The sequence below is a fragment of the Nicotiana sylvestris genome, chromosome 2 (genome assembly GCF_000393655.2).
Source record: "Nicotiana sylvestris chromosome 2, ASM39365v2, whole genome shotgun sequence".
NCBI classification, from domain to species: domain Eukaryota; kingdom Viridiplantae; phylum Streptophyta; class Magnoliopsida; order Solanales; family Solanaceae; genus Nicotiana; species Nicotiana sylvestris.
In genome coordinates, this window is record NC_091058.1 from 48124575 (window position 1) to 48141949 (window position 17375).

The 17375-nt window shown below is 38.7% G+C and overlaps 1 protein-coding gene across 1 annotated transcript; it reads right to left on the reverse strand.

Moving 5' to 3' along the window:
- Positions 1 to 15767: 15767 nt before the first annotated feature.
- LOC138884890 (uncharacterized) lies at positions 15768 to 16448 on the reverse strand. The gene is made up of 2 exons (XM_070165754.1): positions 16130 to 16448; positions 15768 to 16012 (listed from the first exon to the last, which is right to left on the reverse strand). The coding sequence occupies exons 1-2, from the start codon at positions 16446 to 16448 to the stop codon at positions 15768 to 15770; spliced, it is 564 nt and encodes a 187-aa protein (XP_070021855.1).
- Between the last annotated feature and the right edge of the window lie 927 nt (positions 16449 to 17375).

Sequence of the window (17375 nt, forward strand, 5' to 3'; positions counted from 1 at the left end):
GCAACATGACCTCACTGGTAGAAAAGAACAGGCCATTTACTACCTTAGCAAGAAGTTCACAGCTTATGAGGTTAAGTATACTCATCTGGAGAAGACATGTTGCGCCCTGACTTGGGTAGCTCAAAAATTGAAACACTACTTGTCATCCTACACTACTTACCTCATTTCTCGTCTGGATCCATTGAAATATATTTTTCAAAAGCCTATGCCAACGGGAAGACTTGCAAAGTGGCAGATATTGCTCACAGAATTTGACATCATCTATGTGACTCGGACTGCAATGAAAGCCCAAGCACTGGCTGATCATTTAGCCGAAAACCCGGTCGATGAGGAATACGAACCATTGAAAACCTATTTTCCTGATGAAGAAATAATGCACATCGACGAGGTGGAGCGAATTGAAAAACCTGGCTGGAAACTTTTCTTTGATGGAGCCGCTAACATGAAAGGAGTCGGGATAGGAGCTGTAATCATCTCTGAAACAGGGCATCACTATCCTGTTACGGCTCAACTGCGATTTTATTGCACCAATAATATGGCTGAATATGAAGCTTGTATTATGGGTTTAAGGCTAGCCGCAGACATGGGTATCCAAGAAATCTTAGTCATGGGAGATTCGGATCTTCTGGTACATCAAATTCAAGGAGAATGGGAAACCCGAGACTTAAAGCTCATACCATACCGACAATGTCTACATGATCTTTGTCAGCGGTTTCAATCAGTGGAATTCCGGCATATTCCAAGGATTCATAATGAGGTTGCCGATGCATTGGCTACTTTGGCATCAATGTTGCACCATCCAGACAAAGCTTATGTGGATCCCCTACATATTCGAGTCCACGATCAGCACGCTTATTGCAATATGGTTGAAGAAGAATTTGATGGTGAACCATGGTTCCACGACATCAAGGAGTATATCAGGATGGGGATATATCCCGCACAAGCCACAGGAGATCAAAAGAGGACCATTAGGCGATTGGCAAATGGATTCTTCTTAAGCGGAGGAGTTTTGTATAAAAGAACACCAGATCTTGGATTATTAAGATGCATAGATGCCAGACAAGCTACAGCTGTCATGTCTGAAGTACATTCAGGAGTTTGCGGACCCCACATGAGTGGATATGTGTTGGCAAAGAAAATCCTCCGAGCTGGTTACTATTGGCTTACCATGGAGCGAGATTGTATCAGTTTTGTGCGCAAGTGTCATCAATGCCAAATACACGGAGATTTGATTCATTCTCCACCATCCGAGTTGCACACAATGTCGGCACCATGGCCCTTCGTTGCCTGGGGCATGGATGTGATTGGACCAATTGAGCCGGCAGCATCCAATGGGCACAGGTTCATTCTGGTAGCCATTGATTATTTTACCAAATGGGTTGAGGCCAAGACATTCAAATCGGTGACCAAGAAAGCTGTGGTCGATTTTGTCCACTCAAATATCATATGTCGATTCGGAATCCCAAAGGTGATCATCACAGATAACGGTGCTAATCTTAACAGCAACTTAATGAAGGAAGTATGTCAACAGTTTAAGATTACACATCGCAACTCTACCCCATATCGGCCCAAGGCGAATGGAGCAGTCGAGGCAGCCAACAAAAACATAAAGAAGATACTTCGGAAAATGGTAGAAGGTTCAAGACAATGGCATGAAAAATTACCATTTGCATTATTGGGATACCGCACTACTGTTCGCACTTCAGTAGGAGCAACTCCTTATTTGTTGGTATATGGCACTGAAGCAGTAATTCCTGCAGAAGTTGAGATTCCTTCCCTTCGGATCATCGCCGAAGCAAAGATTGATGATGATGAATGGGTCAAAACCCGTCTGGAACAGTTAAACTTGATTGATGAAAAACGATTGACCGCAGTATGTCATGGTCAATTATATCAGAGAAGAATAGCAAGAGCATACAACAAAAAAGTGCGTCCGCGGAAGTTCGAAGTGGGCCAACATGTGCTGAAACGTATTCTTCCACATCAGGTTGAGGCAAAAGGCAAATTTGCCCCGAATTGGCAAGGACCATTCATTGTGACCAGAGTATTATCGAATGGTGCACTATGCTTAACAGATATTGAAGGCAAATGCATAGATATGGCGATCAATTCTGACGCGGTAAAAAGATATTATGCATAACTTTTGAATGTTTGTATTTAGCATTATTTCGAAGATTGGAATGACAAAGGCAATTTATTCTGCTATCCAAACACTATACCCTTTTGCTTCCCCTTTTGAGCCATATTTGTTTCTTTCTTACCCTCTCTTGGAATCAATGAAAATCAATATGAAATAATAATAATAATAAAAAAAAGAGAAGAAAAGAAAATCACTATTATTTAATGAACTACGTTTGACCTGATTCCTCAAAGAAGGATACATAGGCGCCTTACGGCTCGGTCATAGGGTGCACAATATACATAATGTGCACAAAAAGAAACTCAAGAGACCCCAATCAAGAAAATGGGGCAAGAATTGTATTGGAAATAAGAAAAGATTCCAAGAGTTGTAATTTTAAACCCATACCAAAACTGTTTAGCTTTTGATACCTTTCCATTTCCAACCACATACCAAAAAACCTTTCGATCAATCTTAGAAAAATGCTGAGTCAAACAAATGAAGATGGTTCATAACACTCTGGTACAAACAAGAAAAGAAAGTAAAAATGAGAGAGTCTTATAGGTGAAAACCCACACGGGCACCATAAGGCGACGGAAGTTGAGAGAAAGTAAAATGAGAGAGTCTTATTGGTGAAAACCTTCGCAGGCACCATAAGGCGAAAAAGAAGTAAGAAATGAACAAATGAGGAAGGTTTATCGATGAAAACTCTTTGAGATATTGCAAGTCCAACAGGCCTGTAAAATGAAAAATGAAGTTGGATTACGAAATTTTGGGGAAAACAAAAATGAGACAATTGAAAGGAGATTGATTAAAAGACTGGGTTGATTAATGCAAAATGCATACCCTGATCATTGGCGTCAGTAACTCCAATCAGATAAGTTTTATTCCTTCTCCGACAGTCATCCAAATTTGGATTTTTCTTTTCATTCTATAATTGTCGAAATCAGCGCGTTTCGTCACTAATAATCTTACTTTTCTAAAGCTTTGAGATAAGTTTTATTCCAAACAAATAAGAAGGAATGTCAAGGTATACTACCAAGATTCAAGGTTACATGATGCAAAATACGGCCATGAAAGGCGGGAGATAAAAAGATATTGGTGTAAGAAAAGTGAAATCAAAAGTGGATCAGCAAAGTCAGAAGGGACATATGATTACAGTTAAAAGGATTTGAAGGAAAACATACAGAGGGAAATCCTATAGTCAAGGATCAATTACAAGGACAAAACGGTCTTTTTCAACCATTCCAAGGCAATAAAAAAGAGACGAAAGAAGCCTCACCATCGGCAAGAATACTCCAGTTAACCACCCTGCTTTAAACTAACGAAGTTTTCTTTGATTTAAAACAGGGGCAAAGACAATATTTGTGTCAGGAAATACCTGGTAAAGCAGAAAAGAAGAAGTCAGGCGTCCACCTGGAGAACGAGGATGAGAATTAAAGAAGTCAGGCGTCCACCTGGAGAATGAGGATAAGAATTGAAGAAGTCAGGCGTCCACCTGGAGAATGAGGATGAGAAAAGAAGAAGTAAGGTGTCCACCTGGAGAACGAGGATGAAGAATTAAAGAAAGAAGTCAGGCGTCCACCTGGAGAATGAGGATGAAGAATTTAAGAAGAAATCAGGCGTCCACCTGGAGAATAAGGATGAAAGAATTGAAGAAGTCAGGCGTCCACCTGGAGAATGAGGATGAGAAAAGAAGAAGTCAGGCGTCCACCTGGAGAACGAGGATGAAGAATTAAAGAAAGAAGTCAGGCGTCCACCTGGAGAATGAGGATAAGAATTAAAGAAGTCAGGCGTCCACCTGGAGAATGAGGACAAAGAATTGAAGAAGTCAGGCGTCCACCTGGAGAACGAGGATAAGAATTGAAGAAGTCAGGCGTCCACCTGGAGAATGAGGACAAAGAATTAAAGAAGTCAGGCGTCCACCTGAAGAACGAGGACAAATAATTAAAAAAGAAGTCAGGCGTCCACCTGGAGAATGAGGATGAGAATTGAAGAAGTCAGGCGTCCACCTGGAGAATGAGGATGAGAGAAGAAGAAGTCAGGCGTCCACCTGGAGAATGAGGATAAGAATTAAAGAAGTCAGGCGTCCACCTGGAGAATGAGGACAAAGAATTAAAGAAGTCAGGCATCCACCTGGAGAACGAGGACAAAGAATTAAAAAAGAAGTCAGGCGTCCACCTGGAGAACGAGGATAAGAATTAAAGAAGTCAGGCGTCCACCTGGAGAATGAGGACAAAGAATTGAAGAAGTCAGGCGTCCACCTGGAGAACGAGGATAAGAATTAAAGAAGTCAGGCGTCCACCTGGAGAATGAGGACAAAGAATTGAAGAAGTCAGGCGTCCACCTGGAGAACGAGGATAAGAATTAAAGAAGTCAGGCGTCCACCTGGAGAATGAGGACAAAGAATTGAAGAAGTCAGGCGTCCACCTGGAGAATGAGGATGAAGAAGTTAAAAAGAAGTCAGGCGTCCACCTGGAGAATGAGGATGAGAATTGAAGAAGTCAGGCGTCCACCTGGAGAATGAGGATAAGAATTAAAGAAGTCAGGCGTCCACCTGGAGAATGAGGATGAAGAATTGAAGAAGTCAGGCGTCCACCTGGAGAATGAGGATGAGAAAAGAAGAAGTCAGGCGTCCACCTGGAGAATGAGGATGAAGAATTAAAGAAGTCAGGCGTCCACCTGGAGAATGAGGATGAGAAAAGAAGAAGTCAGGCGTCCACCTGGAGAATGAGTATAAAAATTAAAAGAAGTCAGGCATCCACCTGGAGAATGAGGATAAGAATTGAAGAAGTCAGGCGTCCACCTGGAGAATGAGGATGAAGAAAGAAAAGAAGCAGTCAGACACCCACCTGAAAAACAATGGAATACAATTGAAGTGTTGGAATCAAAAACCCGCTCATATGAAAAATGAGCACATTCAGAGTCAATAAAGCAGAGGAGTCCAACAAAGTCCCCAGCAGGAAACAACAAGAATCCCAAACAGATAAAGAAAATACGGGACATAATGAAAAAGGAATACGGAATAAGCCAAATGCCCAAGAGACACCGAGATATCAAGACAACAAGAAACGCAAGGGCATGATCTAGATAAGATTTTATAATTCATGTACCATAGTCTAGTTTAGTTTTTTGTATTACCTTTGAAGTAAGGTGTAATAAGGAGGTCAGCAAGCAGTAAAATCAGCACAAAGCAGCAGTAACATCACAGTCCCACGATAGTCCCAGCTACCCAAAACTTCCCGAACTACATTGACCTGATTCCTTTATAGCCAAGGATATGTAAGAAACCTTTGAAGCAGGGGTTCGGTCAAATCTTTCAAAAAATGCTTCCCACGGAGTACTTGAATGGGCAAAAATCGCTCGTATCCGCTCACTTTATCTTTGCATGAAAACTCTTCGAGTTTCCGCACAAAGAGGGGCAGCTGTGAGCACGTGATTTTTGCCTCACGAAAACTACTCCAAAATAAATCAAAAAATAAAATAAATTTCTTTTACTATACAATTTTTGAATTTTGCGTGGTGTTTGTTAAATATTTGTCTTATATCCGTAAATGTTTACGTTGTCATAATAAAATGAAAAATAAAATAAAATACATGTTGCATGCATATCTAGGATTTAATTATGCATTGATTCAAAATAAAAACACAAAAATATGCATTTTTGTTCTATTTTAAATATTCCACTGTGTGATTAATGTTTTGTCTGTATGTTGAATAGTTGTTATAAAGTGATTAATATTTTCTAGAAGTTAAAATTGTTTTATAATTAAAGTTAGGAATTTAAATTAGAAAATTGAAATAAAAAAATAAAATAAAATAAAATAAAATAAAATAGAATGTGAAAATCGGACCTGGATTAAAATCCAGGCCCAAATCAAATTACCCCCCTCCCACAGCCCAATCCAAACAGCCCAGATCCGGTCTTATTCAAACGAGTCAAAACGACAGCGTTTGGTCATGGTTTATCAGTGACCGTTGGATCAAAGCCAACCAACGGCTGAGATCCCACGAACCTAACCCATAATCTTACCCGATTCAACACCCGGTTCAACCCGTCCCCCCAAACTTAAGCCAAACGACGTCGTTTGGTTAAGTGAGTAGATCCTGGCCTTTCATTTTGATTGATCGGACGGTCAATATCAGTCCACCATTCCCCTATATAAACCCATAATCCTTACCCCGGCCCCCCTAACTAAACACCCCCCTTCCTCTCCTGTTCATCGTCTTCCCAAACAGACCCCTAACCCTAGCCGCCCCTATTCCCCATCTCCTGAAACCCGGCGGCATCAACGCCGCCGGTCACCAAAATAACACCCTAGACTCCTCACCACTTCCTCTACACAGATCTGACCTTAGTTTCCTTCGAATCAGACCCCAACTCTTCGAATATTAAATCGAAGGTGGGTCTGAAAACTCAAACCTTTCCAATGGCTTCCAAAATAACACCACAGCATCCCCTAGCCTACCTCGTTATGGATCTAGTGTTGGTTTGGTTCGAATCCCCTCAAAACTCTTCGAATCTTCTTTTGAAGATTCGAATGAAACCTAACCCTACTCAAATTCCTCCCAAATTAACACCAAATGACCTTTAGGCTTCCCTCACCCTTGTGTCATCTTTGGTTTCCCTCGAATCTACCCAGAAGTGTTCGGATTTAAAATCCAAGATCTGAAACCCTAAATTTTCCAATCTTGGCATCTTTTTCACTTCAGACGAAAGATTGAGGTTTAATCGACCTTAGTCAAAGTATTTTCAGTAGAAAATACTTCGTCTAAGGTCTGTTTGATTTCAAACAAAGTCCAAATCCAAGTTGAGTTTGAGTCCGGTTGAATTTGAAGGTTCAGAGGTAATTTTTCTGTTTCTTATGTGTATTCTACATATATTCTATGTTTGATTCATTAGTCTGTTTAATTTTTCATAATTTTCTAGTCAATTCTGTTATACTGTCTCCTACCCGTCTACTTGATTCTAAATGTGAATTGTTTCTGTTGATTGTGATTATGTACAATGTGTGTAATCGACTCGATTAAGTTCGTCGATTAGTTGTATTGTGAATCTTGTTTCTGAAAATGTTGACTGAAGCAGCCTATTTCGGATGGATTATTTTGTTGTAATCAGTTGTTTCTTATTTGATAATCAGTTTGATTAATACTCGTTAATTAAGTCATCTTTGTTTATAGTTCAATATAATCCATCAAATGGATGTTGTATGAGTGTTGATTTCTGAGCATTAAGTTTCAGGGCATTGTCAGTATATTGACAATGCTCCTGTATCTGTTTGATCCTAACTCAATGTTGAAGTTTTGTTTAAATTGTTATGTTGAATTCAGTATGATTTTACAAATTTTGATTAGATGTAATTGTGTTAGAAGGTTACATTCTTAGTTAGGATTCAGTCCAAAGCTTTAGGATTGGTTGTAGCTGTCTTAAATCAGATTAATAATCAGGTTTGAACAGATTTTTAAAAATCTGTATTGTTAGATTTTAAGTTTGACAGTAGTAATAATAGTAATCATAGTAGGATTTCTGAGGGTATTTCTGGGACAGAATAGTGAGGGCAATATGATAACACAATGGGCTGAAAGTGGACAGTTATTGGCTATTATTTAAAGTGATAATGGGAAACAAGGGATAATGGGGCTGTTTAAAATCAGGATAGGATCATTTAAATTATTCAAAAGCAGTTTTTAATGGAACTTTTTGATTTTAAAAGAAGAAGAGGGTCCAAGAAGCACTAAAAGGATATAGGACCAGACCTGTATAAGTACAGGGACTGGAAATTTGAGGAGGGATCAGATTGAAAGGAGAGGAAAAAAAGGGAGAGCCTTTCAGTCAGAAAGAAAAAAAATCAGATTTTAAAAAGAAGAAAAAATAAGGAGAGATTAGGAGAAAGTTCAAATTTCGGACAGATTTTGAAGAAAAACTGATCAGATTTTGAGAGAGATTTTAAGAAAAAATACTTCTAGAGTGAGATAAAAGAAAGAGAATCAAGCAGAAATCAGAAAAAATGAAAAATCAGAAATAGGAATTGGAAACAGAAAGAAACTAAAATCCGAAGTATTTTTCTTTCGTTGAATCTGTTCGGATTTATCTGATTCCATTGTTCAGTTAAAATCTGAAGTTTCTTTAAAAATACTGTCACTGTTCATCTGGGTTAACGGGTCTTGTTCAGACTTGCTGTATACTGCTATTCTGCTGATTTTGTTACTGCTGCTACTGCTGAAATTTACTCCTTCTACCTTCATTGTCAGGTACATATCCTTTTAAACTCATGTTGTGAAAAGCTTCAACACGGCAAATAAATGAAGTTTGGAGTTATGATTCTACTTTCTACTCATCTAATCCATTTAGTTTAAATTTCAGTTTTATTTTGTGTTGGTTAATTAGTGGTGAATTCAACACCATGGCTATAAGTTATTTACCTTATTTGAAATTCGTATAAGGTTTGTAATAATGTTATCCATTTCGAAATCTCATTAGTATAGGTATATGTGAGTTGTCAAAACAGGGAGTATGGCATAAAAATGGGCCATTGATTACATCCCATAATACCTTTAGCTAAATGTAAAGTAGAATGGAAGTATTAAGAAGTTACATTAGTGGTATATCTTGAAAAAATATGATTTTGTTTAGATTGTTATAAGTTATTATATGACATGATGACAAGTATATTTATAATCATATGAGTAAGGTGAGTTGGTATAGCTCGTCATGATGTTAAGAATATTATGAATGTTTAGGCGCACAACTATGTTGTATGTAATACAATTCGAATTGAATCAATTCGAATAATAACTCCTTTCTCATCAATTTGATTATTTATCGTTATAAATAAACTAAGCAATTATAATTTTGGATTAAAAACAAGCATGTGAGAATGAGATGATATGTATAAGCACAAATTGCAACACTTTATATCAATGGTAATTAGAAATAGAATTTGTTAGTTTCATATACAATTCATTCTTTGGCATATATATATATATAGATGTTGTATTTGTTAAAAATCCTATTTTTATTCCTTTCTTCGAATTTGAATAGCGGGATGAATATAATTTATACTCGGAAATTATAATCAACGGGCAACATTTAATAGATTGTGAATTCTTATCAAAGAATTTAAGGGCCTCTAAAATGGGAGTTCTCATGATTTCCACATAAAAATGTATGAATATAATAAACAATTTGTGGAAAATCCATAATACCATTACAAATATTTTGCGCGATTAGGGATGCGTTCGCGTACTCTGATTATATTTTTTTTTTAAAAAACAAATTCGGATTATGCGTACGCGCAATTTCGAGCGAATATTTAAGAAAAGGATTTTTCCAAGGATGTTAAAATAATTTCATATAACCCGAGATGTGCAGTTCATTGTCTAAATACAAGGGTGATGACGTTCATAATTTTATTTTAAATCACGCACATATGAATTTGTAATAAAGGAAATAATATGGTCAAATTTTATTGTGTGCACGTACGCGTGGCACGATCCCCGGTAATTATAAAAGGTATATAATACGAATATACGTACGCGTAATTCGTTTATATAATTGTAAATAATAAGTAAAAGCGGTAATAAAATCATGCAATAAAAATGTATTTAGTAAAATCAAGATAATTAAGCCAAGAATAAAAGCAGTTAAGCGACCGTGCTAGAACCACGGAATTCGGAAATGCCTAACACCTTCTTCCGGATTAACAGAATTCCTTACTCAGGATTTCTGGTTCGCAGAATAACAAACAGAGTCATATTCTCCTCGATTCAGGGATTAAAACCGGTGACTTAGGATGCCTTAAAATTCCCAGGTGGCGACTCTGAAATAATTAAAAAATACCGTTTCGACTGTCCTTCAATTGGAGAAAACTCCCCACGCGCCCCGCGGGCGCGGTAAAAAGGAGGTGCGAAAATAGGTTTTCATGCTTAGATGTTATTTCCATGCCAAAATTTTGCAAAAATTTCAAGCCCAAGATTAAAAAAATGACCGTCTGTCATAATTGATTGCAATCTACGGCCGCACAAGAAATTGTGCGATCTGCAGAAGTTAAAGTCTAGGGTATTTTAGTAAGGCATGCTTCTGCAGTCGCAAGGCAATTTGTGTGAGCTGCAGAAAACTGATTGTGGCCGCAAAATAGCTAATTCTCTGTTATTAGAGAATTGGCATATTAGTGATATCTGAGTTGCGGCCACAATGAGAAATGTGCGGACCGCAATCTATTTCTGCGGTCCCAATGGAAAATTGTGCGGTCCGCAATGCCCATTCTGCGACCGCAATGAAAATTCTACGAACCGCAACTCCCTACCTTGCAAACATGTTTTCAAATGTGTTCTTCAATGTCTTCTCTAGTGTGTTCTTGTCTGTTTAAACTTGAATTCCAACTAACAACTGCCTTTGTTTGGTATAGAAAATGGTTTGATCTCAAGGCAGAGGTAATACTTCAAAGGGGAGGGGTGAACCTTCTACGAGTCGAGGCAAGAGGGCTTTACCCCTGGTCAAGTGAGAGGTGCAAAGCCCTTCGAGTCCAGTTCTTATGTCCCATCTAGGGAAGCATCGGAGGACAACTCGGTGTAAGAGCAGCCGACTGTATAATCAAAGCCTCCAGAAAGGTATCAACTCAAGGACGAGTCGTCCACATCTCAAAGCACTTCCGAGGGATCGGAAAGTGCTAGTCAAGCTTTCGAGCCATACTCTACACCTATCCCTGAGGCACCAAATACTACTATTGATGACATCCCCGATGATGGTAGAGGGGGAGATGCTACGGCTGCCGGCCTTGAAAGGTTGAAGAAGAAATAGTTTTGGGAAGACCGCTTCATTATTTTGGCCGCTTTCTCTAACTTCTGTGAGTGGTGTCCAGTAAGGTCTCTAACTCTTGAGCGACAATTCTAGTTGAAAGATCTAGAAAAGTACAACCCTTCAGTGTTGAGGCAGTTTAGAGAACACAAAGGGTGGATGTGGTTTACCAATGTGGCACATATCAAAAAGGGGGACAAAAGTGAGAAACCTCAAGGTGCGCTTGACCAACACATATTGAAAACATACTTTGGGGTTGATGATGTCGAGCCCACAGAGTAATTAGAGAAGTATGCACTTGGGGAGGCAGCTCATCCCTGGTTACCAGAGATTTTTACAGCTCCTGGGCCACCACCACCATGGATCACAACAGGGGTTCCTATTCAGAGGAACACTCTAAATTTTGAGGCGAAGGGCTCACAGACCTTTGTCTATAGCAGACTAGACCCGTGCCAGAATCAGACTTATCTTCCAATATCGCGGGCAGTTCTAGTTGCTTCTATCATGGCCGGGTAACCGATCAATATGGGTGCCATGATGTCGACCAACTTCTCTGTGATCGCTAGGCAAGCTGACTCGTCTTACCCGTATCCCAACACTATTATGGAGTATCTCACGAATGTGGGGGTAGAGCCGAGGGATTATGATACGATGGTGCGCCAAAGAAGCCATTCTCATGGTACTCTCTGATGGATACTACAAACCCAAAGAAGAAGGTTCAGCCTCCTACCACTCCGGGCCAGTCTGACAAGCCAGCTATGGTAGTTGCGGAGGCAGTTGAGGGTTCATCCACTTCGGCCGAGCCATTCTCCACTGCTGCAGCGATGCCTCTACCACCGTCTTCAGTTCCCACTACATTTCCTGCCATAGGTTCCACCTCGTCTTTGAAGTCGGTGCCCATGCCTGCTGCTCTACTTTCTATGCCGCGAGTCTCCTAGACACTAGCCAGCCTCAACAACTGGATACAGACACCCACTGCAAAGCTGTCTGACATATCTAGTACTGTTGCAACACGGTCATCAATTCAGGCACCTCAGGTTCCTCCGATAGTGGAAGATACATTGAAGAAGATCCTGGAGAACCAGACTACAATCATGAACACTTGGTACAACATGGGGTAGCGATTGAGGAGCTGGGAAAAGAGGTAAAGAAAATGAGAAAGTCTTAGGCTTTCAAGAAGTCAGTTGACAATCTCTGGAGACAGGTGACCAAGATTGCAGTAGCCGGGGACCTCCCATTTGAGATGCTGATTGATCTAGGTCTTACAACACCATTAGAACCATCAGCTCCATTAGCACCAGCTAGCCAGTCTAAGGAGCCAGACCTGGCTACCGAGGCTATGCGCTAGATGTTCACCAACTCGTCCACTCCCAAAATTGAAGGTGATGAGATCCAATTGGTGCATAAGGGCGGTGACACTACTGGGGACACAAAGATGTCAAAGGAGCCATAGGGAGTTTTCTTCACTCTTTCCCTTCCTTCACTCTTATTTTGTAAGCATTAAGGACAATATTTTTATTTTGGGGTGGAGTTTATTTGATCTTATTTGCTAATTCTGAGACATTTGGCTTGTACTTGATACTATTTTTTCTTTCTCATTATGTATATATCCTCTCCCTTCTCTCATGATGTATATATTCTCTATCTTCTCTTTATGTATATATCTTCTCTTTCTCTCTCATTATGTACATTCGTTTTGCGTTCAATAGTTTTTGTTTTGTAGCTTCTTTATGTTTATTTCCTTATTAGTTACTGTTTGATTTAGTAGCTTCTTTTTATGTTTCAGTAGATAACAAGCATTTGGTTTTCTTAATGCCACGGTTCTTTCCAAGAGTAGTTGTTGTATGAACTAGTGGCTCTTTCCAATGATGGATGACATGACAACCTTCTTAAGAGAATGAGTCTATTTTGTGTTTAGGTGATAATAGTAGTAATAATGAATAAAAAGACCCGATTAAGTCAAACTCGAAGAGCCAAACATGCTTCATTTGGCACCAACATACTTAACTGTGTGCTTATGGTTAGAGACACGGTTTTTAATCGGAAATAACTCTAGTTAGTGACTTTGTGACTCCTGTGTTGACTTTGATACCATCGAGTGGTCTAATCGAACCATAGTGATCTTCAATCTTGAATGTGGTCATTGTGGGCCCTCAACTTTATCCTATTTAACAATCTAGTAGCATGATGGGTGAGATGCTTTGTTGCTAGTCCAAGTACCCGTGCAAAAGGTCTAGAACTTACCCTGAATGTGTTTTAAGGCGAAATCGTAAGTTTTGCTTGGCTTGAGAAGTGATTGTAGGCTTTCCTTGGCCCGTTTGAGTTTTCTATTGATTACCAATGATGTCATCCCTAGTCAACCTCTTCGATCCTTTAGCCTTTCGCATTTGAAAATTATGTTATAAGCCTTTACCCGTTCTATCATGACCTCTCTTGGCACTCAAGCTTTCCGTAACACTCATGTGAAACAATCGGCTAAAAACATAAGTTTGGGGGAGAGAAGAGGAAATTGAAAAAAAAGAGTAGGTATCAAGGCACAAAAAGAGAAAAGAAATAATGAGAAGGAAAGGCAAAGAAAAGAAAAGAACAAAAAGAGAAATGCAAAAAGTGAATAAATGAAAGAGTTGAAGGGATTCAAAGAAAGGCAATGATCCCAAACATCGAAAAATATGAATGTAATGATCAAGAAAGAGTGATGTTAAGTCTTTCTAGTCCCCCAAGGAAAAGAAAGTGCCTCAAGGAATCGGCAACGTATGAGCCGAGAATTGAAAGATGGAGTGCTTAAGGAAGGTGTAACCACTTATCCATATTGTATCAATCCCTAATCCAAAAGTCTTCATTACATCCCGAAAGAAGTCCTATTTGATTTTGAACCGAGTGAGCTACATTAGTGGTGATCTACACGAAAGGGAAAGTTTATAGTATTGGAAGCCATACTTGTGACATTCTCTTGAGAGAGAATGTCATAGTATTGGAAGCCGTACTTGTGACATTCTCTTGAGAGAGATGAGTGAACCTTTTATAAATTTTTGAATTGAGTACTAAATTCTTAAGTGAGATTGGCAAATGGAAAGTAGAGGATGGAGAGTTCGGAGTCCGCCATGACCTACAAGATAGAGCGAGAATCCTTGATGAGTAAAGTCAACTCTTGATGCTCTCACATTAAAGTTATATGTGCTTAAATGTTTAACTTGTTGTCTTGTCAATAATGCATGAGTGGTGTAGGTAATTGTTGGTCCCAACTGAGGTGTGAATGGCTCACCAGTGGCTAGCTGTAATGTCCTTTAACTTTTGGAGGTTATTTTATTTGCTTGAGGACAAGCAAAAACTTAAGTTTGGAGGAGTTGATAAGTGGAGATTTTGACTATTTATTAGTGCCTTTTAGCTTTTGTTTTCGTCTAAAAGCATTAAATTATATCCCCGAAACTAATGAAATGTGGAAAATTGCAGGAATGCTGGAAGTTGGACTCTCAAGATAAAATCTGACTCAAAAAGCAGTAGTCTAAATACAAGGCAATAAAAGGCACAAAAGCTTACAATGTGCGGTTCGCAAAATTTTATCTGCAACCGCAATCACGGAAGGAAAACTCAGTAGACTTTTGAGCAAATTGTAGACCGCTCATGAATTGTGCGGCCGCAAAAGCTGGGCTAGGATCCAAGATCAGAGAGATAACAAAAAGCCAAGTCCAGAGCTTCCTCAAATTATGGTCCGCACAAGATTTGTGCGGTCGCAAAAGATTATCTTGCAGCCACAATCATACTATTATGGACCACAAAAGAGTGCCTTGCAGCTGCAATACTAAATCTACGGATCACAGAAATAATGCCTCGCAGCCGCATTTTAGAATTGTGCGGCCGCATACCTCCAGTTCCTGAGAAGATGAAGAAACCTGCGGACTGCACATGGAATTGTGTGCCCGCAGAACCTCCCGATGGGCATTTTTGTCTGAAATTGTCAGCCTTATATAAATAGAAGAGTTTCATAAAATTAGGTCAAGTTTTGAATATTTCAAGTACTATAGCCGTTTCTTTTTGCTTCTTTAGGAAACTTTAGCTTATTTTGGTAATTAAACATTAGATTTCTCTATTTTAATCTTCCAATATGAGTTTTATTATCTTTTCTTCTTTGTTTTCTTCTACACCCACTATGAGTGACTAGATTTTTACTAGGATTGTCACCCAACCCTTTGTGTAATCCTTATGGGTAATAATTTTATGCTTGTTTATGAATGGATATTTATTATTTAGCTTTTTATGCTTCAATTGTAGAATTAATGGTTGCAAACATTGATTCATGCCTATTTGACTTAGTCTCTTCTTGAGAACGGGGGACCCCGTCTAGGTTAACTTAGCTATCAAGGAATTGAGTCAATTGAGAGATTGATTAACCCAATTAAAGGGTTCAACCTAGAGATAATAACAACCCGACTTGAGCTCTTATCAACCATTTTGGTAGATACCTATTTGGTCTTGAGAAAGCCAAATTGGGCAAAACCACTCTCTCACCGAGAGGTGTTGAGTGGGAGGAATAGTTTTGTAAGCTATAATACATCCCAGTCAATAAAATAAGCATAAAAGTCATCCCATTAGGCAAATACCTAGGTCATGGTCACAACCCTTATATATTAGGAAAACACTCAAAAATATTCATCTCTTGTTTTATATCTTTAGAGTTGCAATCATTAGCTTAATTTTAGAAGTAAAAATAAAAATCTATTTGTGGAAGTACAATCTAGATATCTCACTTGCTCATTCCGAATATATACTCCTAACTCCCATCTTAGTTCCATGTGGATTCGACCCCGATTCTTTGTTGAGTTTTATTATTGCAAACGACCGTGCCATACCTCTTTAGAGACGTGCATTTGGACGTGATGAATAACTCCACTCCCCAGCCCTCTTCCATGCTTCATCCGGCTCCCTGGTTCTCTTCACTCTAGGTTTGACCACATTCTTGGAAACATCAGGAGGTTCCATTGCCTGAGCTGGTTCTACTTTACAAAGATTTTTCCCCTTAACGGGCTGGAGCTTATGATTGTAAGTCAATGAATATGTTTCTTTGCTATAGTACAAGTGGATTTGTGAAAGTGTCTCCCCTACCAAAGTAAAAATATGTTAGTAATTAGATAACAATAGAATAATTCGGTGAAAGATAGTTGTGTCTCATACCTTGTCATACAATATAGCCTTGATTGCATGAGGGCATGGGATACCAGATAATTGCCACACTCTACATGCACATATTTTCGTTTTAAGATCCACAATATGTCTATTATCACTTTCGCTAATTTCATATCCAAAGTCACAATTAAACTCAACCTTGCAGTAATGTGCTATTTCCCTATAATCATTATACAGCTTCAAAGCATATGGACTGAAGTCACCATTCCATTTACTAATGCCATTTCTATTTGTAGCCAACAAATTCATAACATTCATCCTTATCTCCTCTAACATCTTGATGATTGGCACATGTCTTTCTTTCAGAATCCATACATTGAATGATTCAATGAAATTATTGTCAACCATCATGTATTTACACTGAGTATCAAAATATGCTCTGCACTAAGATTGTGGTGGATAATGCAATAGGTCTTTAGCAACACCACCATCATCAGATATCTCACCTAACTTCTTGAGTTGATCTTTGAAATTTTCTTCATAAGTGCTCCAAGCACTTTGCTATAAAAGTTTCTTCATTTGTTCACTTCTCCATTTTTTCTGCTAGTTAGCTTCAATATGTCTGACACACAACTTGTGGTGAGTATTAGGAAGTACATTCCTCACAGCATTAAGTAAACCCTATTTACAAAAGAAACATAAATGCGAGAAAGCAAAATAGATAGAATAGGGAAAAAAACAAATAAAAGATGAAAGTAATACCTTCTGCATATCTGAGATGAAAGTAACTCCACGACCATTATTTAGTTCCAACGAAAGCTTCAGAAGCTCAATAAACCACCCCCAAGTTCTAGCATTTTTCTTGTCTACCACAACCCATGCAAGGGGGTAAAAATAATTTATGTTACCTTAATCAATAACCACAAGCAACAGCCCTTATATCTCCCCTTAAGAAAAGTACCATCCAGCCCAATAAATGGTCTCAAGCCATCTTTCCAACCAATCTTCAATGCATTGAAGCATATATACATCCTTAAAAACTTTCTTTTTCCTTCTTCAAGAGCATCTTTAGAAATATTAATTACAATATCAGTGCCAGGATTAAATTGTCTAAGTTCTTACTCATAGGCCTCAATTTTCTTGTAACCATCAACAAAACTGTCCTCTAACTTCTTAAGTGCCAAATTCTTGGCCTTTTTAAGCTTAGACATTGACACATTTAATTCAAACCCATCTCTAAATCATCTTTCATTTCCTTCAGGGGATACGGAGGATTATACTGCACTTTTCTCCTAAATAGGTGTGCTAAAATATTCTGATCAGCCCTAGGATTTTTGA